Source organism: Misgurnus anguillicaudatus, chromosome 7 (assembly GCF_027580225.2).
Source record: "Misgurnus anguillicaudatus chromosome 7, ASM2758022v2, whole genome shotgun sequence".
Taxonomy (NCBI): Eukaryota; Metazoa; Chordata; class Actinopteri; order Cypriniformes; family Cobitidae; genus Misgurnus; species Misgurnus anguillicaudatus.
This window is the reverse complement of record NC_073343.2, coordinates 37,610,605-37,638,221: the sequence shown is the minus strand read 5'-3', so window position 1 is coordinate 37,638,221 and position 27,617 is coordinate 37,610,605. Positions and strand designations below refer to the sequence as shown.

At 36.6% G+C, this 27,617-nt stretch overlaps 2 protein-coding genes and 1 long non-coding RNA gene across 9 annotated transcripts in view; 2 read left to right on the top strand and 1 right to left on the bottom strand.

Moving 5' to 3' along the window:
- The first annotated feature begins 3,050 nt into the window (after window positions 1-3,050).
- On the top strand, window positions 3,051-5,873 carry LOC129417052 (uncharacterized). Of its 3 annotated transcripts, XR_012370380.1 has the most exons (6): window positions 3,051-3,168; window positions 3,263-3,338; window positions 4,062-4,145; window positions 4,232-4,303; window positions 4,447-4,532; window positions 5,595-5,873. It is a non-coding gene; the product is annotated as an uncharacterized lncRNA (long non-coding RNA). The 3 variants fall into 3 exon arrangements; XR_008635664.2 differs by having other exon boundaries at window positions 3,089-3,338; window positions 4,459-4,532; XR_012370379.1 differs by having other exon boundaries at window positions 3,090-3,338.
- A 1,107-nt stretch (window positions 5,874-6,980) lies between these two features.
- Window positions 6,981-22,734, top strand: LOC141365393 (serine/threonine-protein kinase pim-2-like). The gene is made up of 11 exons (XM_073869874.1): window positions 6,981-7,492; window positions 13,420-13,590; window positions 14,232-14,360; window positions 20,383-20,502; window positions 20,656-20,756; window positions 20,868-20,915; window positions 20,994-21,381; window positions 21,528-21,650; window positions 21,842-22,089; window positions 22,327-22,369; window positions 22,481-22,734. The coding sequence occupies exons 1-9, from the start codon at window positions 7,360-7,362 to the stop codon at window positions 21,973-21,975; spliced, it is 1,347 nt and encodes a 448-aa protein (XP_073725975.1). The 5' UTR covers window positions 6,981-7,359; the 3' UTR covers window positions 21,976-22,089; window positions 22,327-22,369; window positions 22,481-22,734.
- LOC129445328 (uncharacterized) overlaps window positions 13,948-27,617 on the bottom strand; it is a 52,182-nt gene continuing 38,512 nt past the window's right edge. For 4 of the 5 annotated variants that reach the window (XM_073869878.1, XM_073869880.1, XM_073869881.1 and 1 more), the window contains one exon: window positions 23,391-24,100. The gene's annotated coding sequence lies outside the window, so the exon portion shown is untranslated. Of the gene's footprint in view, window positions 14,325-23,390; window positions 24,101-27,617 lie in introns of those variants that run through there. The other variant, XM_073869879.1, reaches the window with a different exon arrangement.

The following is a 27,617-nucleotide window of genomic DNA, read 5'->3' as shown; positions in this document are numbered from 1 at the left end:
GCTAGATACCAATCGGGGTCCTAGGGGAGACCGAATTGCTCGGGGGGACTGAATTGCTCACGACACCTGTCACGAGTATGAAGTGTCGTGTCAATACACTAATTTTACACTTTACGTAAAATTAGTTGATGCGGTATACTAAAAGGGATTGGTGAATCAACACAAAGAAATTTTTGCCCTGAGTGTTTTTAGATGCTACACACCGATTTTCATGAATGGAAAATAATGTCATAGGGTGCAATCGAATCGTCTTAAGCCAAGGATTCAGAGGGAATAAAAATAGTTTAGACAACTTACGCATCATAAAGCCCGATTTATAGTCGTGCATAAGCTCTACCCTGTAGCTACGCCGTAGGTTATCCGTAGCCTGTGTGTAGCTCTGCGTAGCCTGACGTGCACCTTGCAAAATTTTTAACAGCGCGTCAGATCTACGCAGACCACAAGCGCAGTGATGGTCCACCAGAACCCCTCCCGTCAGGTAAAAAAGACTGTATCAAAGGTTTTTCTGTTTGCGACAGTGAAAACAAAGATGAGCCAAGTTGAGGAGTGATTTAATTCAAACTGCATCAAAAGTCGCTGTTTATTTACTTCCATCATTTCTGGTCTTCTCAAATTATACACAAGTTGCTGTTTCTTCTTCGTTTGTGGGTTAACTTGCTAAGCTTCTTCTTCTTTGACGGTGGCGCTGCTACTGTGGTTACACGCGTGGTTACTGCCTACCAGCGTCTGCGCGTGTTTGTACGTCAACGCAGACGACGACACAAAAGTATAAATGAAAACCGACGCGGAACCTACGCTGTCGCGGCTACGCCGCAGGACCTACGCACGACTATAATGAGCCCTTCAGTTATAAGCAAAAACATAAGTGAAATTTGGACTGTTGGTGGGGCTAGCGGGTCTGAGATTGAGACGAACAAACTTTTTAGCTTTTTGGATTGATCTCTATCTGTGTGCAAAATTTTATAAAATAGTAACATGAATGGTGTCTCAACTTTCACTGGAGGGACAGGCAGTTTTAGACGGTGCTACAGGCGTACATATATTTCACAAAAACTGACGTAGAGCTTATGCCCAATTTTTAAATCCAGCACCAGAGTACCAGAAAATAACTTTTAATAGAGCTGAAGCTGAAAAATATTGTGAAACAATAGAAGAGACAAACCTGAAGGAATAAAATCCTCGTCATCATGGTTGTCTTCATCAGTGTTATGTTCCTCATCGGTGGTTTCTCTTCTCATCTCCATCATGAGGTTGCTGCAGTCGATGAGTTTGACTGAACACATCTTGAGTTTGGTCTGCAGGATCTGCTGCTGTTCTCCAGCGTTACAGACAGAATCCAGAGACTCTGTGGAGGTTTGATCATCCTGAAAGCCCTGTTTACTGTCACACACTGTAGTGTCCTGACAATTGGTCCCCACAACGTGATAATTACCGGGTACACACACACACACACACACACACACACACACACACACACACACACACACACAGAGAGAGAGTAAGATTATAAATGCTTTGATGTTGTCAAACAGGTAAAGGATGTTTAAGATGTACAAACCTCTCTCATCAGTCCTTCATCTCTTCTTAACCTCAGCTTTGTCTCCAGTAATGCCACCTTTTTCTTCAGCTGAGAGATTTCTGTGATGAAATCATCAATATCCAGCATGGACAGATCAGTTCCTACTGATTTACAGAACATCTCATCCTTCTCCTCTCTCATCATCAACACTAAAATACACAGAGACAAGACTCTCAATAAAACACTCAAGAAAGAAAATCGACAAGTGCTTTAAAATAAAAACACAGCCGTTGATGTTTATGGTAATTGTCATTTGTTTTAACTTCATATGCAGGTCATATGACAAATAACGGTAACACTATATTATAATGTTCATGTTTTAACATTAGTTAATGTATTAACTAACATGAACAAACCATGAGCAATACATTTGTTACAGTATTTATTCATCTTTGTTAGTTAATAAAATTATTATTAGTAAAATAAAATAAAATTTTATTAGTTAATAAAAAATAAAGCTGTTCATTGTTTGTTCATGTTAGTTCACGGTGCATTAACTAACGTTAACCAAATTGTAATAAAGTATTAGTAATTGTTGAAATTAACATTAACAAAAGATTAATAAATGCTGCACAAGTGCAGTTCATCATTAGTTCATGTTAACTAATGTAGTTAACTAATGTTAATTAATGAACATTATAATAAAGTGTTACCCAAATAACATTTAAACCCCGAAATAGACATTAAATTAAAAATGCCCATGGAAAGGCAAACGTTAATATGAATCGGTATGATAATAATAATACAATTGATCCTTCAAACACAAAAACTAAATATATCAACAGATAAATGCAAGAAAAAAGTGATTATCTAGCATAACTTACCACATCGAGCTTTACTCACGTCACGTCTGTAAAGCAACCGTTGCTCGCTCGCGCGCTCGTCACTTCAGCTCCCTCACGTACAGCAACTGTTCATAAATATCAGCCATGTAAATAACAATATTGGAAGTTAATATATTTCAATAGATTTTCAGGGCGCAAATGACTAATCTTACTAATCTGGTAATTTTACCGTTGAACAACTTAACATTTCCAATCATGATGATTTTAACAAGTTAAATAAAAAACGTACCTGTAACTCAAGTGAACACAAACTCCCGCCTTCTTTTATATTATTGGCTGAAATTCTGCTCAGCTCTGTAATGTGATTGGCTGAAAATCGCGTTCGTCTTAAGAAAAACCCGACTCCTTTCATTTGGTTGGTTAAAATTCTTGCTCGATCGTGTAATTCGATAGTCTGGCAGTCGTTCACTGGCGGCTTCTTTGAACAGAAACTCCCGCCTTCTTTAATTTTGATATGTCAACATTTTAGTCTTGTTCGACTTCATGCGGCGCTCAAGAATCGACAGCCAGATGACGTCAAAGTATCGCGAGAGCGAGACGAAATATGATTTCTTGACTCTTTCTCGCGGTACTTTGACGTCATCCGGCTGTCGGTTCTTGCGGCGCCGCATGAAAGTCAAACAAGCCTTTTGACAATGGTGTGCGCTGTTGATCGCTGGCTGCACTGACTGCAAGCTGCAAATCAAACCTAGTGTCTTGGAAAAATGGGGAAGTATCTAGCAAACCATTAGCTTATTTCAAGCAGTAAGTTAAAGCAAAATAATATCAATTATAATTTATGTTACGAATATACTACGATATTAAGAATGTGACATGCTAAATTCAACGCATCATGCAGATTATTGATGGAGAGAACTTCGACAAACTTTTAACTAGACAAAGAAGCATATCTTGCTTGTGTTATTACTCGACAGGTGAGTTGTTTTGATTCGAATTCTTACAGAACACCTATGCCATATCGATAAACAAGATTAGTCTTTAAATGTATAAGAGTGCATACTGTATATTTTTGTTGGACAAGTGGTAACGTTAATCGTTTTACTAGCATTTGATCTGACTAAACAGTAATCAATTAAGTTTATAATCTAACGTCACAAATATTTGCTGTATTGTATTGCAATATAACATGAAGCAACATTCTATAGTGTCTAAGTGTCATGTCTAAATTGTCTTGTTACTGTATCAGTGTAGATACCATCATTTTACATCAGAACAATAAGAATTGTACTGTCAGTACATATGGTGTGAAAAATCATTGTAAATTGTACGTGTGTTGTTATACTGTAGCCAGGGCTCCAGACTGCCACCAAAATTTGAGAGTGTGCCACTGAATTTTACATCCAGGCGCACATGTGCGACCAGTTAATGTGACTTTTTTTGTGATGTGACACTGAATTTGAAACTTTCTGCATCTATCATCAAAGTATTCATTAGTAATACAGTGGAAATTTGTAGAAATGTCATTATTTTGTTAGCATGTTGATTTACGGTGTGTGCCCTTAATTTTTTGGTTGCGCTCCTAAAATGTTCAGTTGGGGGCCACTGTGCTCCTAGTGAAAAAACTTAGTCTGGAGCCCTGACTGTAGCTTTTAGTGAACATCTAATTATATTTCAAATGTCAAAATATTTTTTTTAAGTGTGGACCATCAACATCAACTCCTTACAAAAGACCTGGAAACCTTATCTAGCATAGCTTCGTCCATTGACTCACTATCAGACAGGTAGGCATTACCAAAAATGATTTATATAAGTAATATAAAGGTTGCATAGAGTAACATTGAATAAATTGCTAAAATATGCTTTACAGAGATCAGTGTTTTCAGGAGCCTGGAATAAACACGTTTCTATGGCAGAAAGTGATGCAGCTCTTACACGGCAGGTGCATCTTAGATGTTTTACTATGTTAAGATGTGTTTTATAATTATTTTATTATAAAAGTGAGCAGATTACAGTGTTGCATAACCAACCACAGCCAGTGTTATGCATCCTGCTATTATAAACCAGTTAATTTTTTTTCTGTAGAGTGTTGTGTAGTTTTTCCCAAGATGAGCTTCCATGATGAGTCCACCATTACTGTGAATGGAGATGCCAGTGATCTTCAGAACTGTGTAAGTGTTGTATTGCAATCTTACAAAACTCTTTTGTTGCTTGTGTCTGTAAAATTATGTGGTTTTTGGGTGGTGTCATAATGTTTGCACGCTGGCTGTCAGTTGTATGTAGGTGCGGGCATTTCGAGATGCCTCAGGAACTAGGTGCCACCTCTCTGGACACTACGCTTGTGGGTGCTGTCATGAATGTGCGCATGCTGGCTGATAGTTGTTTGTCTGAGAGTTTGCCTGAGCTATGAATGAATAGAAATAATAGAATTCTTGAATTTTGTTTATCTTATCTTATTATTTTAGTGGGTAGACTGGTCACTGTAAATACTGATGCAGGTTGTGCCCTTAGACATGATAGAAGCTTTCTGTTTTTCAAATATTGTTTAAATAAATTAGAAATATTTTAGCCACGTTACTCAGTCTACCAGCTAAAATAATAAGGTAAACAAAATGAGAAGCAAGAATTCTATTATTTCTATTAATTCATAGCTCAGGCAAACTCATAATTGGCTCTGCCCTTGTAGTGGTGGTGGCATCTCAAGTAACCGTGGCATCTCGAAATGCCGGCACCTACACACAACTGTCAGCCAGCACACACAATAATGACAGCACCCACAAGCTACGTGAATTACACAAATGGCCGCGTATGCCTTAAAGTGCCCAGAATGGTGGCATCTTGTTCCTGAGGCATCTCGAAATGCCCGCACCTACACACAACTGACAGCCAGCATGAAAACATTATGACAACAGCCACAAGCCGCGTAATTTAACAGCAAACTACACAACAAGGGCACAGAACGAGTGCCAATACCTACAAATGATGACACCATGCGCATACAATCAGTGTCTTTAACCAGAAGTGCCACCCCTAAATGACACAAAAACTGTCAGCTGCCTCAGAAAGTCACTGGCAGCTCAGGCTGTGATGAGAAGTGCCACTACTAGCTGCCACTGCCACAATTTGAGCTTGGCCCTACTGGAATATTGTGTACAGTGAAAAAATTTTTGCTTTTTATTATTGTCAGTAATACTATTATAATTATATATGTATTATTATTATTACATTTGCAGGATTGATTGCAAAGACCCAGATGATTCAACATGAGGAATAGACAGTGATGACAGCACTTCTGACGAGGACTTTGTCCCCTCTATCTGTCTTTGGTTTGTCTGCAAGCATCATGTTTTTTTGGCATGATAAAAGCAGACATATTATGTAAAACCAGAATTATAAACTGTCAGAATAATAAAATGACTGACTATTGTTGTTTTTTACTTCTAGGCCCACTCATTGTCATTACACCTATTTTAGATCAAATTAAAATGATAGTAATAAACAGCACATGCTAATATTAATTGTCGTAAATGTTTTGTTATAGTTTTATTTAATATATATCCAGAACAGGTGAAGCTGCCCGTCTTCCCCTTGTAGACCTTCCCCGTCTACTTGCTGGTCTTCATCTTGCTGCATGTCCCATCCCTTTGGCTCTTCCTGTCCCTTTTTCCTTTTCCTTGTGTCTGAACCTTTAGCTCTTCCCCGTGATGCCAGCTGCTCTGAAAAGGGCACCAGATCTCGTCAGCTTTTAACATGGATAAGTCCAGTAAAGAGCTATCGGTGTCTCCCTGCAACATAGTCAAATGTCATCAAAACAAATACAATTGTTTATATATACAGATATCACATTATAGCTGACTTACATAGTTGTGTACACTTGAAAAGCTATGAAGTGTTTTAATATTACATAACTATGTAGAGTGCATAATCTTGGTTAATAATAAAGTTGCAGTTCATCATGCTTTATTTTATATATTAAAAATGTTGTTTTCTTGAAGACAAATGTTTTTGTAGGTACACTATTGCATTTGATTTTTATTGCTTTATTTACACTGTTTAACTTGTCAGGTGAAGTATGGCGTGTTAATAATTACAGTTAAAGTTAGTGTTTACTAGGGCTGGGCATAGATTAACCTAAATTAACCTCGTACAAAATAAAAGTATTTTTTTGCATAATATATGGGTTTTTGATGTGTGAAAATATTATGTATATTTAAACACACACACACATACATACACATACATACATACATACATACATACATACATACACATATATATATATATATATATATATATATATATATATATATATATATATATTTAAAAAAAAATATTTAATCATCGTTTTTTATTTATATATAATTTAGAATATATAAAAATAAAAAAAAATAAAACACATGTAAATGTTTCTTAAATACATACATGAATGTGTGTGTGTGTGTGTGTGTGTGTGTGTGTGTGTGTGTGTGTGTGTGTGTGTATTTATATATACATAATTACACACAGCACAAACTCATATGTTTTTAATTGTAGATGATATTGCTAAGTTCAAAATAATTTTTACTATAAAAAAACAAATAAATTATTCTATAAACGCTTCTCATCTTATTTGTCATGTATTGTATATAAGAATATGGCGTATTAAATGGTTTTTGATGGATTATATAGTTAATAAATATCATAACAGTAGAGGGTAGCTGACGTCATCCGCCTGTGAGTTCTTCGTTTATTACATCATCGTTTATTACATCATTCAATTACCTCGTTGCCATGGTGATTGGAATGTTTGACTTCACAAATAGAACGCATATAAAGCCGCACTCTGACAGATTCTGTTCAGATCATTGATTCTCTGAGCGAAAGCGAACGAAATCATTGGCAGCACTTTACGGACTTTACAGTCAGTATACAATTTGTTCCAAACAATCAACCTAACGTCTTTTTTAAAGCGACAAGTCAATTAACACCTGACAGTCCTTAAAATTGACGGAGGTAGATATGTCTACTTCAAGAGATGAGCTAGTGAAGGTCACCGGTGCACGCAGGTTGAACATCTCTGCAAGTGCAGCTGGCCGAATGAGCTTTTCTCTTCCCGGTGCTATTCCGGTAGATGAATGTAGCCCACCATCAGGTTAGTAAATACTGAACTCGTTAACCTTTTGAGCCTTACGGGCCTTTTTTCAATCTGAAGGCTGCAGCCTCCGGAGGCCGCATATGCAGGCCGCATACGTCATCAAGCCTGGTTTATTTAAGTTAACTGAGTATTATTGCATTCGCAAGTCATAACCATTTTACGATTAATTAAGAGTAATAGTCAACTTTATAATTGTTAATATTCTGAATTAAGACCCAGCCTACACATGCGACCTCCGGAGGCTGCAGCCTTCGCATTTAAAACGGCCACTGTCACATAACTGTGACTGGAAAAGCTGCCAGACAGCGTCGGAAAACAAACGTTACAACACCAGCTTTCATTTGCTCCGTTAAATGATTATTAGCACAGATAATGAATGCTATAGCCTACCAGCTTGATTTAAACACGTGATGTATATTAAGTATGGTGTTATTTTGGGTTTTTGAAATTGATTGGCGGTGAGCTGTCTGTGTGATATTCTAGCCCTTTAGAACGTTCGAGGCAAAGAGCTGTAATTTTCTTAATAGTCAAGAAATGCATCGATTTACAATATTTGTATTTGTATTTTAAGATATTGAACAAAGAGTGTGCATGGAAGTACATTTCTTATGTTTTTTTTCGATTTGTGGGTTGGGTGTGTACATCAACAAATGCAACCATATATTATTTTAATCACCGTCTTGTTCCCTTAATCATAACACCATTTTGAAACACGTTAAAAAAAACACCATGTTTGTTCAAATGAACCCCACCAGTAAGAGACATTTTTTCTTTGTAAAGGTGTCCACTAGGGGTCACTCTTTTATAATGAGTGAATATAGGTAGGAACCTTCCTTCAAGTGACCGGTGTTGCTGGAGGAAGGTGCACACAGTTTTTGTCCATTGCACAAGTCTATGCGGTTGCAAATGGTTACCAACGTGGCAAATTAAATTAAACAGGGCTCTCAAGTCCCACACACCCACCGTGAGACCCACCCACTTCAGTCAGCTCACACGCCACACTTTGTATTTCTCACGCCGAGAAGAGACGAGACGCAGGCATACGCTGGCAGTTCTAGCGAGTTCAGCTGCTTATATGCCCAACCCCACGCAGCGCTGCAAGAACTGACAAGCAGATGACATCAGAGCACCGCGAGAATTCTCGGAGGTGGCTGATTTCAAATCACTCTCGCGTTACTCTGATGTCATCCACCTTTCGTTTCTCGCCTCATGAAGTTGTACACACCTTATTGATGCATCCTACCAGGCAATCAGAAAGAAATTAGAAGTTGTTTCTGGTTAAATTATATTATCCCGCTGCAAGCACGTTCGTTACTAACATGGACTTAACAGAGTGGAAGTTGGATGAGCAAGATTTGATGAATGCGGTAGATATAATCCATTTTTAAAGCATTCTGATTTTACGATTCCTGGACGAAACAGACGAAACATTTCCTTTGATCAAGACACTGAGAGCTAATATTGGGGAATAAAACCAAATTCGTGATAAATAATTATTGATTCAGTCAAAACCTCCAACAGCTTTGCAACCAGAAGCTTTAGTTGCCTGAAACTAAGAAAAGTGCTAACTTAGAGGCTTCATGAAATTAATGTAAGATGCATTTCATCATTAAATGTTCTGCAATCCTGTATGTGTACAGTAAGCTCAAGTTAAAAGAGTACAATTCCATAATCTACTTAAAGTGCTCTATTTTCATGTACTAATTTTGTACTTAATATAGCCTACTTTTTTGTTCTTTAGTACATTCATATGAAATATGCTAAAATATAATTTAAAATGTATTTAGGTACCACTTGTAATACAAGATAGTATGTAAAAAATGCAGTGTGTAAATTTAGCGGCATCTAGTGGTTGGGTTGCGAATTGCAACCAATGGCTCAGTCCACTGTTAACTCCTCGCTTTTGAAACGCATAGAGAAGCTACAGTAGCCGCCACCGGAAAAACATGTAATAGACGGAGACAACTTAGTAAAAAAAGTTTGTCCGTTAAGGGCTTCTGTAAAATCATGGAGGCACAAAATGGCGACTTCCACGTAAGGGACCCTCTGTGTATGTAGATAAAAACGTCTCATTCTAAAGTAATAAACACATAACAATTCATTATAAAAAAGCTCTTTATACACCCCTGATCACATAGTTTTGTATATTATTTTGCATTTCTGTCAAGAGGTCCTTCTAAAAGTTACACACTGCACCTTTAAATACATTTCAGTTCATATTCATGACATCTCAAAATAACACCAATAAGATTATCTTAAAGCAGGGGTGTACAATCCTGCTCCTGGCGATCAACTATCCTGCAGAGTTCAGGTCCAACTCTAATCAAACAGACCTGCCTTCAATTTTCAAGTAATCTTGAAGTCCTTGATTAACTGCTTCAGGTGTTTTTGATTTGGGTTGGAGCTGAACTTTGCAGGACAGTCGATCGCTAGGAGCAGGATTGGACACCCCTGTCTTAAGTACTAAAAAATAATTTTTGGTATAGTGTGTGAAAATAGAGCACTTTAAAGGCATAGTTCACCCAAAAATAAAAATTCTGTCCTGATTTTCTAACACTCATGTTCTTAGAAACCTGTATAAATATCTTTGTTCTGAAGAACATGAAGGAAGATATTTTGAGGACTGTTTGTAACCAAACCTTTAATGAGCCCCATTCACTTCCATAGTAGGAAAAAAACTATGGAAGTCAATGGGGCTCATTAACAATTTGTTTACAAAACATTATGTGAAATTAAACTGTTAGCAAAAACTTGAGAATTGGGTGGTGCCAAGGGGTCGCTGTCACAAATACCCCCTCCCCTAACCGATGTAATCTCACTCCAAACTTTTTGTAAAACATGAGAGCCCTGAATTAAATGAATACTCAGAGCATTCAAATGGTGAGAGGACATTGAGTAAATGAAAGCCAAGTGTGCGCGTGAATAACATAACCTACACTAGGGGTGGAACGGTACACAGAAGTCCCGGTTCGGTTCGTACCTCGGTTCAGGCGCCACGGTTCGATTAACTTTCGGTACAATGGAGGGAAAAGCAAAACAAAAATGAAGAAGGCTTTTTTTAGTACTTAAGATAATCTTAAAAACATAGGTGTCCTTATTAGTGTTATTTTGAGATGTCATGAACATGAACTGAAATGCATTTAACATACTATCTCGTATTTCAAAAATGTATACCACTTTAAAGGAATATTCGATTTTCTTAAAAGAAAAATCCAGTTAATTTATTCACCACCATGTCATCCAAAATGTTGAAGTCTTTCTTTGTTCAGTCGAGAAGAAATTATGTTTTTTGAGGAAAACATTGCAGGATTTTTCTCATTTTAATGGACTTTAATAGACACCAACAATTAATACTTAACTCAACACGTAAAATTTTTTTTCAACGGAGTTTCAAAAGACTATAAACGATCCCAAACGATGCATAAGGGTCTTATCTAGCAAAACCATTGTCATTTTTGACAATAAAAATAACAAATATACACTTTTAAAGCACAACTTCTCGTTTAGATCCGATCGTCATGCGCTAGCGGGACCCGACGCAATACGTCATGACGTCAAGAGGTCACAGAGGACGAACGCGAAACTCCACCCCAGTGTTTACAAATGTGGTGAAAGAGGACCGTTCCTACGTTGTTGTATGTCAACTGATACAAATTAATGTCTTTGTGTCAGTTTATTGTTTACAATGGTCCGCAAATGTGCGTTTTATATATGTAACACGTGACCTGCCTACGTCACTACGCATTTACGTTAGGTCGTGCTGGACCGGACCTAAACGAAAGTTGTGCTTTAAAAGTGTATATTTGTTATTTTTATTGTCAAAAATGACAATCATTTTGTTAGATAAGACCCTTATGCATCGTTTGGGATCGTTTATAGTCTTTTGAAACTCCGTTGAAAAAAAATGTTACGTGTTGAGTTAAGTATTAATTGTTGGTGTCTATTAAAGTCCATTAAAATGAGAAAAATCCTGGAATGTTTTCCTCAATAAACATAATTTCATCTCGACTGAACAAAGAAAGACATCAACATTTTGGATGACATTGTGGTGAGTAAATTATCTGGATTTTTCTTTTGTGAAAATGGAATGTTCCTTTAAGTAATCTTGTACTCATCTTTCATACAAATATGGGTTCAAATGTATAACAAGTGTTACCTAAATTCATTTTGAAGTTGCATGTTGGCCTTAATTCATATTAATGTACTAAAGAACAAAAAATGGGCTTGTAGGATGAATTGGTGGGTGTGTGCGACTTCGCGAGGCGCTGCAAGAGACGACAAGTGGATGACGTCGGAGTAACGCGAGAGCGATTTGAAATCAGCCTCCTCTGCAAGATTTCTCGCGGTACTCTGACGCTGATGGTGCTGCGTAAAGTTGAGCACACTTTAAAAAAGCAGCTGAACTCGACAGATCTGCGCCTCGTCCATTAATTGTATATTAGCAGGACAATTTATCTCCTACTTCTCAGCGTGAGAAATACAAAGTGTGGCGTGTGAGCGTGTGAACTGACTGAAATGCGTGTGTGTCAAGGTGAATGCGTGAGACTTGAGAGCCCTGATTAGATGTATTTCCACTCACATACCTAACAACTGCTGAACAACGCCGACGCACAGTCCTCGTCTTTTCCACCACTCTCTTGCCTGTACTATTGTAACTGACTGGAAAACTGAAGTTTTGCCAAACTTGCGATCTTAAAGAGGCTTGCGGAGCGACTAACTCTTGTGGAGCACCACTTGCCATCCTCACTATCGCTGCTCACTAACTGACTGGACCGGTGTCGAACTGAAACTGCAGAGAGCCAGAATGTAGACGGGCTCTGATAGAGTGCATACATAGGCGGAGCTTGGCTGCATCGGCGCCAATCAGAGCTTCAGAGCTAAAGCGGGGCAACAGATTAGCTGTCCATAAAGAACACGCGTATCTAACAGTAGTTCCGCATTTCATTAATTATTTTGCACGCCAGTTTTTTTTTTCATACCATGTAGTCCATTTAAATTCATGCACCGAACCGTGACCCCCATACCGATTCGGTTCGAAACGAATACATGTACCGTTCCATCCCTAACCTACACCATCCAGCAACCCTCAGCCTGCTTTAGTGCCATAACTGTAGGTCCCACAAACAAATTTAAGTGTTTATTTGTAGCAGATATGTATGTGTTGATTGTGTAAAAAACGATTAATCTAACTTCAATATTTTTGTTCCCCGGTTTCCCCGCCTACGCGTTTAATAGACTGTATCTCTAATTACACAATAATGGATGAATCTGAACTAAGAAAACAAAAATACTTTTAAAAGGCTGTGCATGGTTTGTTATGTGTTGCTAACGTTATCATTAGCCTGCACTGCTATCACTCTCTTGCCTAGTATTTTTGTCTTGTTTTCAGTACAAATGTCAAGATGCATTTTCTTGTAGGGCAAAATTACAAATATCTAAAATTTCCTAAATCATGAACCATTTTCTTGATTAGCAAAATTACTCAAGAAAATACATTTTTAGACAAAAAAAATGTAAGTGAATTTGTGCATAAAACAAGCAAAAAAATCTGTTTTGAGAATTGTCATTATTTTTTATTAAGTGTTTAAGTAAAAATGTAATTTATTTTAAAAAAAATCTTTCCCCATTGGTAGATTGTTTTGCTTGTTTTAGGCACAAATTTACTTAAATATAAAATGTTTATTATTTAGTCTAAAAACTAGATTTATTTTGCTAATCAAGAAAATGCTTCTTAATTTAGAAAGTCTTAAACATTTGTACTGAAAAGAAGACACAAATAGTAAGTAAGGAAGTCATTTTTGCCTTGCCATGATACGCATCACGCTACAAGAAAAAGCTCAGGGCTCAAAGGGTTCAAATAGATCATAATGTCAAAATATCTCACTAACTGTTTATAATGTGTTGTTTATGTCTTATCTCTCCAGTTGTAAGACAGAGTACCATCTTGTCTGATTCAGCTGGTGGGCACGTGACAGGCAGCAGTGCAAGTGGTGTTCAACGGAGGTTGAACATCGCTGCACCTGCAGCCAGTTACACAAGATTTACCCTTCCTGGGGCTATAGAGGAGGAAGAGGAGGATGAGTGCAGCCCAGAAGGTCAGTCACACCATTATTGACACCTCAAATATAATTAATATCAGGGGGAGATTTTTTTGTACACACAGTATAACATTCACATTTGTACAGCCTGTATTGGGTGATTTAGTTGATGATGATTTAAAAGAATAACATTTAAATGAACTATATGAGATTTTTTTTCTGTGTAAACTTTTTCTGTGTAGGATAATTTATGTATGTACTTTAGTTTTCACCCTCATAAGCCCAGATTTTCCTGTTTACATAAGAGGTCAGCGGGGGTCAAAATGACCCCAGAAAAGAAAAATTCACATAAATTATTATCTAAATTTAATTTAAATTATTTCAAGATATTGGTCTAGATGTTATGTGCTGAATTTGGCCATCTGCTGGTTAGAAAAAACATACAAGATTTACAGATTAGGAAATAAATCATTTTGACCAGCAGATGCCCGTAGAGACCCATTCATTTCACTGGATGAGGACCATTTTTGACAGAATTTTTACTTTAAAGTGGTTGTGGAAATTTAAATTTACCAACTTATTTATATCAGCTCAAGTACATTTCAAAACATATTTTTTCAAAATACCACATAAACTGTTTCTATAGAGTAAACTGTGTTAGAGAAGTTTATCATGTGTATGTCTTTATGTCCACACAGCTCATGGATTCATGGCCGGCAGCGGAGAACGAGACGCTCAACGGAGGTTGTCTGTCTCCTCATCTGCAGCTGATCAAGAGTCTATTGTGTCTTCTGAGGATTCAGAACACAACACAACACACACTATGGGTATGAGCCTCAAATATAATGCAACAAAAATACATATATTAACTTAGCTCTGCGAAATTTAATAGACCACTACAATTTGCTTTTATTTTGCCTTTATCATTTGAAGAGTTTCGTTGCAAAATGAGATTTTTCAGAAATCTCGTTTTTTTGGATGTGCATTCCAATTAATTTCAATTCAACTGCAGTTGGTTTGTTTTGATTTAAACCTTGATAACTTAAAAAATACAGCTAAGTAGCACCATAAAACAAAATAATAACATGATAACATAATAATAAACATGTTTTGACAAAAATGTTAAAGCCGCAGTTATCTCGTTTTGCAAAGAAACTCTTCATTTCTTGTATGGTCATTCCAGTGTTTGTTGAAAAAAGCAAACCTCAGTCACCCAACAGTAATAAAATATGTAAAAATATATGCAAGTTAAAAAGTACAGAATGAAAACGTTTTGCTCATGCGGAGCTAGAAAAAGCTGTTAATAAAACGGACTCTCTGTAGTAACGTAGAGGACATGCTGAAATAGTCGATTTGGCAGATGACCATCATGTTTATAATGTTTGACGCAGATGTTGTTGATCTAAATGCCCTAATATTACTAACATTTGTGCTTGTCAATTTACTGATATTTGCGACATTTAATGCCTAAAATAATGTCTTTAAGTTGTGTTGTTTGTCATGGAAAGGAGATGTTGTTCCTGTTTTTGTAACGTCTGCGTTGTTACCGAATCACCTTCAGAAGTGTCCATTCCCATCTGTGCAGTTTTGAATTTGCGCTCATGCTAATTAGTCCTGTTTAGTAAATCTGGTCCTATGTTTTGAATTTTTGTGTTTATGGATTTTGCCAATAACTAAGGTGGGCAGTAACTGCCAATAACTGATAAAAAAAACGTTAACTGAATTCAAACACAACACAAAGTTTTGTTAAACTTTATTGCAAAATTAGAATACAGAATTGTCAAAATAATTTGTACTTTAAAATAAAAAAAATTATATATTTATTTATTCATTTATTAACTATCAACAAATCTTAAAGCCAATTAAAATAACTTTATAAATGACTTTATCGGCTATTGTTATGTTTTGTTTAAATATGTATTAAAAAACGGTGGTGTGAGCGGCTACACCAGGGATGGGATTTTTTCGTATAAATACAGATTTCTGTATTTTATGACCTTGTTGGGATGACTTGTCTAAATCAAGTAAAGCCAATGGGTTTTATTTTTGTGAAGGGGGTATGCATGATGTATTTTTTGTAGAGGTATGTGCTGTTTGTAGATGCGAGCCTCACAGTCATCATCATGTATCCGACCGGCAGGTGACAGTACCACGAGAGTGATTTGAGAAATTATAAGGAATCTGCTTTCGAATCGCTCATCAGTCGAGTCATCCTTCTAGTATACTACACAAAACGCTGTAAAACCTTATTACTGACGCATCAGAATTCTACATTGATATCAATAAAACATATACACTGCACAAAATTATTTTCTTACTTAGTATTTTCTCTTGTTTTCAGTACAAATATCTAAAAATTCTTAAATCAAGATGTGTTTCCTTGATGAGCAAAATGACCTAAGAAAATATGTCTAGTTTTTAGACCAAAAATATCAAATTTAAGTGGTTTTGTGCATAAAACAAGCAAAAAAATCTGCCAATGGGGTAAGCACATTTTTCATGAATTTTTCTTGAATTTAGTGTTGAATTTTTTTTTGCTTGGTTTATGCTTAAATGACTTAAATTTGATATTTTTGGTCTAAAAACTAGACTTATTTTCTGGGGTTGTTTGGTCATCAAGAAAAAGCATCCTAATTTAAGAATTTTTAGATAATTTTACTGAATACAAGACAAAAATACTAAGAATTTTTTTCTTGAAAATAATTTTTTGCAGAGTACATTAATAGTTATTTCTGATTTATCATTTGCATGAGTTTTATAAGCCTTGCAAATGTTAACAATTAAGCGATTTTAGACTGTTTGAGTGCCAAAACTGCTAAAGTGAGCTGTTTTCTAAGCTTGTAGACTAGTCCGCGTGCGAGAAGGAATCCAAGCGTGTTAAAGTTCTCTCACGCCAAGTGAAGCCCACAAACACTCATGCAAGGAAAAGCATACAATGCCCATGTTAATGTGAAACGATGATGATGATGATAACTATCGCCAACTACCGTCATGAAAGCCTGCTATTAGCGATATGTCTGACGACACGATACTATCGGCACAACCCTGGTGTAGACGGGCGCATACAGTCAAATGGACAGAAACTCTAAAGCCACTTAATGATCATGAAAATCAAATGAGTTTTAGTGGCTTGAAATGCAGAAAAAATATATTTGTGTTAACTCTTTCCCTGCTATTGACAAGTTATCTTGTCAATTAAGAGAAAACACTTCCCTGCCAATGACGAGTTTTTCTGGCAAACTCATGTTTCTGCTATTATCCACTGGGTGGCGCTCTTACACATCTTATAAAACACTAAAGCATTTACTCAGTTCAGAATAGTAAAAACTCAGTGTATGTTTTGATTATCATTTTGAATCAAAGTCCTTTACAAAAACACAATTAAAACAAAAAAATTCAAAATTTGGCATTTTTGACGAAACCTACCCAAATTTGAGAGGTGATATAAACAGAACAAATGAAGATAGGATGAATTTTTTTTTGGAAGCATAGGGTCTGTTCCTTCCTTTGATATATTGTATGTTTATATATTTAAAGAAGAATATTTTCTGGAAGGAACTTTACACTGGCAGGTATCTGATAAGTGTTATATGATGATCTGTTTTTTTGTCTTTTCTATCGTTTAGAACAAAAAACAAAATCACGAAAAAAGAAGGAAAAGAAGGAGAAGAAGGAGAAAGAAAAAGGGAAAGATGGCGGCTATACGCTCTTTCTTCCAAAATACATGCCAAGCTATTTTGCAAGCCTGCTGTGTTTGCCAAAATGAGGACGACTTGGATCCATCTGATCCAACTGATCCTCGGCCAGGCCCATCTGGCCTGAAGCCAAAGGCCCGGAGTGATCATGCCGATCTACTCAAGCCAACGGGCTGCCATAAACCAGGCTGTTGCCACCCTGGTTTATTAAATACCTTGGAGGAAACCAACCTCCAGGAAGCGGCTGATCCCAACAATGGTCCATTCGACCGGGAACGAGATGCCCAACCGGATCAGTTTGATAGTCAGCCAGGCCCATCTGGCCTGCAGAGGGCCCGTTACGATAATCGGCAGGATAGTCCCTTCGGACTCGAGCCGGCGGGCTATGAAGGGCCAGACTATTGCCAGTCTGGTCCAAGTACCTTGGAAACAACCGAGTTCCAAGAAGCGGCTGATCCCAAAAATGGTCCATTCGACCGGGAACGAGATGCCCAACCGGATCAGTTTGATAGTCAGTCATGCCTTTCTGGCCTGCAGAGGGCCCGTTACGATAATCGGCAGGATAGTCCCTTCGGACTCGAGCCGGCGGGCTATGAAGGGCCAGACTATTGCCAGTCTGGTCCAAGTACCTTGGAAACAACCGAGTTCCAAGAAGCGGCTGATCCCAAAAACGGTCCATTCGACCGGGAACGAGATGCCCAACCGGATCAGTTTGATAGTCAGTCATGCCTTTCTGGCCTGCAGAGGGCCCGTTACGCTAATCGGCAGGATAGTCCCTTCGGACTCGAGCCGGCGGGCTATGAAGGACTAGACTATTGCCAGTCTGGTCCAAGTACCTTGGAGACACCCGAGTCCCAAGAAGCGGCTGATCTTGAACATGGTCCGTTCGACCAGGAGCCAGGTGCTCCGAATGATCATGCTGATCCTCAGCCAGGTCCATCTGGCCTGGACTTGAGTGATGAGGAAGATTCTCTGTTTGCTGGTGAGTATACTGTCATTATGTCCTGGATTTGAAAAGTATTAGTATTATTATGAAAGTATCAGCATAGGACGTAGTTTTTATAAAGGATATTTTAAATACAGTAGTTCTCAACAAGGGTCAAAAAGTTTTATGATGAATTTATTCATTACATATTATACTGTTTTTTTGGCACAGTAAAACTATAACATCATAGTCCTGTTAAGAGAATGAATTATACATGAAAATCTTCTGACGTAAACAAATTTCATCATTGTTTATTATAGCTTTTTCTGTAAGGAATAATTGACGACGGGCCATTGAATTATTTGACAATAATGCACACCCAAGGTGCAATGTGGCACGACGCGAAGTGGAGTGTGCATTATTTTCAAATAATTCAAAGGACCGGAGTCAATTATTCCTCTTATACCACGATTACCATAAGCATTGCTCTGGTGCCTATTTTTAAGACATTTGACAAGTTAGGTGTGCGGTTATCAGAAATTAATGCATACCCACGGAACATTTCTCAGCCAATCAAAATACAGCATTCAACAGACCCGTGGTATAATAAATTATAATTACCCGGGTATTATTTGAGGAGCTAAGATGCAAAAGCGCCTAAACACCACCTCCATCAATGATATTAGTTGAATGATTTGCCACATATTATATGTACCGCAAAAATGATTTTCAAGAAAAAAAAATCTTAGTATTTTTGTCTTGTTTTCAGTAAAGATATCTAAAAATTCTTGCATTAAGATGCTTTTTCTTGATGAGCAAAACGACCCAAGAAAATAAGTGTCGTTTTTAGACCAAAAATATCAAATTTAAGTTATTTTGTGCATAAAACAAGCAAAAAATCTGCCAATGGGGTAAGCAAAAAAATCTTGAATTTAGTGTTTAATAAAAATGTTCAAGAAAAAATTGCTTATCCCATTGGGAGATTTTTTTGCTTGTTTTATGCACAAAATAACTTAAATTTGATATTTTTGGTCTAAAAACTAGACTTATTTTCTTGGGTTGTTTTGCTCATCAAGAAAAAGCATCTTAATTTAAGAACTTTTAGATATTTTTACTGAAAACGAGACAAAAAATACTAACAATTTTTTTCTTGGAATTCCTTTTTTGCAGTGTGATCATCCAATACTTTCACATCAAATCCACTTAATTTCAACCCGTTCAGAGTAAATTTTTTTACCAGAATTCATTACCAAGAAAACATATCAGACACATTTTTTTTATTATTATTTAACCTTTATTTTACCAGGTAGGCACGTCGAGAACAATTTCTCATTTAAAACGGCGACCTGGCCAAGATAAAGTGCCGAGTGCAAACAACAAATAGTTACACATAAATAACAAGACAAATTTACAAAAAGACAATACAATGTACAAACTTTCGTAAAAACTACACATCATTGCATAAGCCCCAGATAATAAGTAAATGGCTACCACAAATAAGTAATCAGAGTTAAAATGACAAGCAGTAACATACAAACAACATGATAAAAGCCAATACTGAGGTAGTGTAGTACAATAAAATATAAAGTGACAGTACAAAATTAACACAAACAGCTATGAGTCAGTAGGTTAGATATTAATCTCTTGAAAGTAATCAGAGGGACCAAAGATTCGAGCTTCAAGGATTTTTGTAGCTCATTCCAGTCATTACATGCAGAAAACTGGAAGGAAAGACGACCGAAAGAAGTACGAGCTTTTGTGGCAGCCAAAGAGATAAACCTTCTTGAACGAAGATTTATAGAAGGAGTGGCTATAGTAATTAAAGACCTTAAATAAAATGGAGTTTTGCCTAGAAGAGTTTTATAGATAAAACAATACCAGTGTATTTGTCGTCGAATATGAAGCGAAGGCCATCCAACTAATGCATAAAGATTGCAGTGATGAGTGCTATATGGGGCATTAGTAACAAAACGGATAGCACTATGGTACAGTACATCCAGTTTCCTGAGAAAAATGTTTGATCGGTAAATCACGTCACAGTAATCTAATATAGGAAGGATGGTCATTTAGAAATAATTTAGTAATAATAAGATTAATAATCTGTATAAAGTCATGTTTGATTACATTGTGATTAATTAAACATTGAAACACAAACATCATATAGTGTCATTATTGTTGTAGTCGTTTATGTTTATGAAACATTAAATATTTTGCATTTCCTTTAAAAAGATTTTAGCAGTCAAGGAGAATCTGATGAAGATGAAGATCTCGCAGGAGCAGCACCTTATCCTGTTGACCCTGCTAATGACCAACAAGTTGAACCATTTGGATCAAGACCAACTCCTAATTGTGCGTCTACCAGCTATCTATATATTATTCTGTCTTGTTTTATTATGCATATACCGTTTCCATATTCTTTGTTTATCTTTTCAGTCAAAAAAGACAAAAGAAAAAAAATCAAGCATCTTCTTTGTTAACAGATTGGTTTTGCATGTTTTTTAGGGTCTTTCACTTCTCGATATCAAGTGGTGCCAAACTGGTTGCTTGGATCAGGGCAAACAGGAAGGATTTTTGCTGCGATTCGTTTTTCTGATGGCGAACGGGTAACATTTATTATCTATTTATCAAACTATTTGTCCTTTTGTAAACCAGTGTCCAGTGTTGAGATAAATTAAAGACCGTAATGTTAAATATACCTAAATTAACTTTTGCAGGTGGCGGTCAAATGTGTAGCAAAAGATAAATATAAAAGCCAAAGATCGGTAAGTGGCAGAATTTTATGAACATATATTTAGTTGTTTTGGTGTTTACTAGTTTAATTATGACGTTTTTTTCTCTAGCCTGGCTTTCGCACACCCGTGCCACAAGAAGTTGCTATGATGTTGGAACTGCAACGACACCCTCCCCTGTGCTCTCGCGTGATACGTATGCACGAGTGGTTTGAATTTCACGATGGATACATCGTCGTTTATGAAATGTTGTCACATCCCTGGATGAGGCTGGACAAATTCTTGGAAAAACAAAACGATTTGATCAGCGAGAGAATGATTAGAGACTTATTTCGTCAGTTGGTGTTAGCCACCAAATATTGTTGGGAGCACAGGGTGTACCGTTTATTTTCTTTCCAAGAAAATATAATGGTTAACATCAAGACCATGAAGCTTAAGCTTTGTGGCTTTGGTGGAGGGCGTTTGGCTCCCGTTAGTTCCTGTGAACCGCATCTGATTGGTAAGTGACCTTTTTGAGTTTCCCAGAAATAAATCCTAAAGTCATAACGCAGAATTGTAATGCAGCCTTGGAATTTGGTGGACCGAATGCCTTTCACTTCAATGTTTTTGATCTGATGACTGTAAATGAAATGTTTGGCTAAACAGATCCAGAGCCTGACAGCAGACCGGATAAGCTGCTGATTCCTCTCATGGGATTGAGAGATCTTTTGAACTTCATGGTTATCTACAGCGAGACCTTTGCCGATGAGGAACTCGTTGTATCTGATGGTAAGTGAAAAGCACTATTTTATTTAATAAATATCATTTCGTGTACAGAGGCTTAGATTTTAGCCAAATTCATCTTTCTTAAATTGACAGACGATGATTAAAATCTAGATGATGTATTAAAGCAAAACATATGGGACTGACACTGTGTGCTCAATAAGTTGCCTAATATATTTCATGTCTTTCCAAAACAGAATGCCGTGAGCTCTGCCATCATTTAGCGGTTTACCGTTTCCATGACGCATTTGACGGAATCCTAAGACATCCATGGATGGCACAAGATGAATGGTCCTACACAGGCAGGCCAGTCACAAGATTTTCTTTGTGAAGAAAAACACTGATGCTTAAGACGCACCAGTCCCCGTGCCATCCGAAATCAAGCCTGATGCTTAGGATTCCAACCTGCCACGGAAACACCTGCAATGGGCCTTAAGCCCTGACGGTAAGGCCACTTTCAGTTTTGCATTAAATGTAATGCTCTGAAAATGCCTTTGAAGACTAAGTGAAGCTGATAGCCTTTTTTTATAAGGATCAGTTCCAACACCTCGAATCCTACTAATTGCGTTTCAATATTCTTCATCTTTTCAGTCAAAAAAGACAAAGGAATAAACTCAAAATCATATATGTTACAGACCGTAGATGGTCTATAGGCTAATTGTAATTACATGTACTTTTGCAGGTGGCAGTCAAATGCGTTTTAAAGAACTAGACACGAAAAAGCGGTAAGTGGCCATAATTAATGAACGCATGAGGAGTTTTAGTATTTACTACAGCTCAATAACTTGTTGATTAAACTACTTGTTAAACTGAATCTGACTTCTTCTCCATTGCAGGTCGACAAATCTGATCCGTGGAAGACAACGCCACTCAGTCGACCGCACAGAACTTAAGAGACTTTGACTTTAATGTATTTTTGTTAGTAACTGTTTACCAAAGATGCTGTTTAATATTGAATCTGATGTTTTTTTATTTATGTTTAACAGATAATTCATAATTTTTTTATTTATGCATTTGGCAGATGTTTTTTCCTTTTTAATGTTTAACAGATAATTCTGTCATAAATTGAATTTTTGTACTTGAGTTTCAATCCTTGCTATTCTTTAGTATTTTAGTATTTAGTATTTTTTTTTAGTTTTCCTTGTTTATCTTTTGTTAACAAATTCCAACTTTTTCAATTTTTACAACTGTGTCTTTCTTGTGTTGATAATACAGTTAAAGGTTCTACAAGTTAGCCAGAATCTCACAAAACCCTTGAGATATGGAACATTGCACAGAATCGGTGCCATGTGAATGTTAATCTAACACAGTGCTTCTCAAATAGTGGGGCGGGACCCCCAGGGGGGGCTCGAAGCGACACCAGGGGGGGCGCGCGAGACCCCGGGGAAAATACTTTTTCAGGAAGTGATTTTTTTGCACCGTCACTTAAAGACATTACACCCCAATCACGCTGATAAGCCGCTTGTGTTTTTTATTATTATTTATTGATTATATTTAATTTAATTTTTCAGTATCAAATGGTCAAAAAATATTATACTTTAAATAAGGATTGATTTTTTTTATTTCAGGCAAATTGATGCATTTTAAGTCTTCTCTGTTACAGACTAAAAAACAATGTTAATAAAGTTATTCTTTGTTGTAAGTTGATCCGATATTTATTTTTGTGTTTTCTCAATGTTAATAAGGAATGTTTTGCAGATGTGTAATTTTATAGACAAATTATACTATTTACAGTCGCGGCGGAGAGTTGGGGGGGGGGGCGCGAAATGTTTACCTCTTCCTAGGAGGGGCGTGACAGAAAATAATTGAGAAGCACTGATCTAACACCACATTTAAACGGTCATTTAAAACAAACATTAATAAAAACTACTTGGATCACTGAAAAACAGCATTTTATATTTGTCCCTGTTTTTATCTCTGTACTTTACCTTTAAAGCACACAATTATTCAGATATCTTTATTTTTTTGTGTGGGTCCATATCCCATATTTGCTTTAAATATCTTTTACCATTCGAAAAGTCATATTATTTTAGATAAAATGGATTTCACGCAGTCCTGTTACCCAACACGTTTTCCCTTCTGAAAATCTAGGAATATTCTACAAGTCACTTTTTTAAGGGGAAGTGACATCGGTGTGAATTCTGTGGAATGGGTGAATCCTTTAAAATGTATAAATGTCCCAAATGGCACACTGCAGACTTCCTCAGAGTCCACACTTTGATGACATCATGTAACGCAGACTTTAGGGACCACGAGGGCACACTGGAGTCGTATTTTGGGACAGACTCGAGCGTCACGCCGGAAATAGGAAGAGAAGTTGCCCGTCACTGTATACTCCTCCCATCCATCATCGCAAGGACTTCTGGGGTGGTAAAATGTGTGACGCCTGCAGCAGTGCGGGCTTCAGTGAAGACTGCATCAAGTGTGCCAAGGGGGTGCTGATGCATATAGGGGCCCTTTAAGTGATGAAACAAAAAAATGAATACCACAGAGTTAACATCAATAGTTACAGAGAAATAATGGACCGCAAAATGTTAAATATGTCATGCAGACAAGACATTACAACTACAATGAATTGATTTAAGGTTTAGAAAATTAAGAACATTTGTAAGGTAACTTTCAACAGCTTCAGTTCAGTTCCAAACAATTATATTATGTTGTCTTTGTGCCACTTAGGATTGATTCAAACATGTGGCTGATTTTTTTAGTAGTTTAATATGTGATGAGCACAAAAAATACCCAGACAATCGTGTGCAAACATTAGTTTGTGTAGTTTATCAATTGTCCACCAGAGAGCGCATTAGTCTTTCTAAAATCTTTTATTCTGTTTTTCTATCTCTTTCTCATCTCAAACTTTGAGTTAGCTCACTTTACTGTGACATTTTTACCTATGAAACAGACCAACTATTTCAAATATGATAGACATACAGTATTCATGAGATAGCATCTTTAAGGGATAGTTCACACAAAAATGAAAATCTGTCATTTTTCATGTTGATCTAAATCTGCATGAGTTTATTTTTCTGATGAACACAAAAGAAGATATTTTGATAAATGATGGTAAGCACACATCTGATTGTAACCATTGACTTAAAAAGAGACATTGATGTTTACAGAAAAGATCTGTGACATGTTAAAGATGAAAGTCACCATCTGATGTATCACAAGGAACAGAAGGAAAATATCACAAAGAAAACTTCATTTGAATTCTGATTTAGTTTCTCTACTGGCTCTGTGTTGAAGTTTTCAATGTTGTTCATATTACAGCCCAACATATCCTTGACTAAGATGAAAATAATAGCAGTTTCATAACAAAGAAAAAGTTTCAGATTTTCCAAATTCAAATGATTCTAATTAAATTCATGCATGAAATTAAATCCTATTTTGATTATTTTATTGAAATCCTATTGAAGGTTTCTTCTGAAACTCCTTGCCTGATAATAATCTCATTCACACAACACTTTCGTCGCAAAAAATTAAATTGGCAGACAAGCTTCTGTGTGAACGCAAACACGTCCCATAAATGTTCTGGGATTGCTCCCGGAAAGAGGATCTAATGAGGGGCCGATCACACCAAACGCATTTATGGCAGTTGCAGGCTAATTTTTTCAACCTATTTTCCAACCCATACAATTGCTTTGGTCATTTGTCCATTTCAACAAATACGACCAATAGAGGCATTTACTAAATTAGTGCCTCTACTGGCAGCAGGTAAAACTTAATATATTAGGGTATAAAATGATATTTTGGGGTATAATTTTGCTGTGATGACATGTACTGGGATAAGATTTTCAATTTAAACCGCCAGGATTAATTGTATTTTATTACACATTACATTATTCAGGCATTTAGGTCAAATAACTTACCCATTTATTTATTATATGAAATAAACACAGCATACTAAACAGTCACAACTTTTTAAAAAATGTACTTAAAATATTCCAAGTGTACCGAGGTCAAACAATCGTTTTATTTGAAGAAAATGTGCAAAAGTGATGACAATCTGCTGTAAATATCAGATCTGATTCAAAAACTACCGCCAGAAGACGCGATGATATGTCATCTATGATTGCCATTGGCTCTTGTGTGTCTCGTGACCGATCGTATCATTACGTTAGCTAAGAATGTGAAACGCTATTGGCTCTTGTGACCGACTACGTCGTGCTGGTTTATGTTTTATAAAGATCTGATGTGTTTTGATCACAGAGTTCTTCATTTAAAGTAATCGGTGAGAAGTGTGCATCACATGCTCATTTATAGTCTTATCATAAACAAAAATGCATGCGAATGGTTTCTGGAGAGAGAAATAACCGATAATAAGTAAACTTCAGACACTGCAGAGAAATAAACTACCAAATGCAGGACTATAAACACGTCACGTGTCTTTACGGGATCTTTACGGTAACGTTATGTGAAGCGAACACAGATTCCAGCAAATCATTGGCAGTGTGAATAATCAATCAAATCAAGTTATCCCGGACAAATCCCCAATGCATTTTCTGTGTATTTTCTGTACTGTCTGTGTGAAAAGGGATAGAGATAATAATCTCAGCCTCAGGTGAAAATGTCTCTGCCGTGCAACAATAGTCCCTTTTACACATAGCCTACAGGCTTTACTGGTAAATTGCGGGTGGTACGTCCTTCCTTATCACTAACTTAGCATATTTCTATTGTTATGTTACAGTCGTATTGTTAAGTGTTGCACCTTTATTAATTTCCCCTTAATTTCCAAAATCACTGAAATTACAGGGATTTTACACATGAAATACAAAACGAATAGATCTGTGGATTTTAGCTGCTTTCATTTGACGCTTGATCTTTTATTTTGACTCCTCTTTGGTTTAGCCAACCGATCCATTTTTACGTTATTAAAACAGAAAGGCAAGACTTGATATCACAGTTTCGCAAGTGCATTAAAAATCTACTTAAATAAGTGATGATTGTATAAACACTTGCCTAGTTTAGGTCATCTTTTGGCGGACCACTGGGGGACCACACTTTGAGAATTACTGCCATAGACGGTTTTTCCACAACCGAAATGCGTTTCCATGGTTTCTCTATCATAACAGATCACCGCGTCAAAATAAAAATTTTATTTAAAAGTCATTTTGGTTACATTTGGCAATCTTTAAAGACATGTTTACTGATTGTTGAGACGCACGTGCGTCATGAGAAGCTGTGGGCGGGGCTACAAAAGTGGTCATTTTATTTGGATTCGGGGAGGTGCTTCAATTTTACTTTGACGTCATATTTCTCCGAATTCCACACTTGGTTGTAATACTGGCTTGGTGCCAAAAACTGTTATATTTCAGAGCACGGACATTTTCAGTTCTGAAACTTGCAGGATGTTCATTTAAGTATGATGACCTCTTGTATAACAAATTATCAAGTTAAAATTGAGTATTTGATTCACCACTCCTTTAACAACAGCTAAAGTTAATACCTACGTAAAACACAAGGTGCCACTATGGCAAAACTGTCCATACACCCTCAGTTCCTGACTGCGTCAGGTAGGGTGACCAGATGAGATTGACTGAAATTCGGGACGGGGGGTGTTTGGTTTGCGGATCATCCAATAATAGTTTTATTTATTTATTTTAATTAATAATAAAAGATAATGAATTTCAAACTGAACCAATCATATTAATAAGTACATATGCAATATGCAAATAAATGTATGTAATACGTAGGCAATAGAAGTATTATACTTCATACAATAATAGTTAGATAATCCAATAGTTTTCTTTATTTAATGTACTTATAAAAGACAATGAATTTCAAACTGAAGTTACTGAACCAATCATATTTTTATTAATATAAGTACATATGCATATACATTTATATAATAAACCCTTTTACAGTTGGTAAACATTGTGACGTATTTGTGTGGGCGGGGTTTTAGCTGGAGGCAAAAAGAGCCGCTGAGGCAATGTTGACAAGCTTAAGCACGTTTTAGGAGGAATTTATTAAACA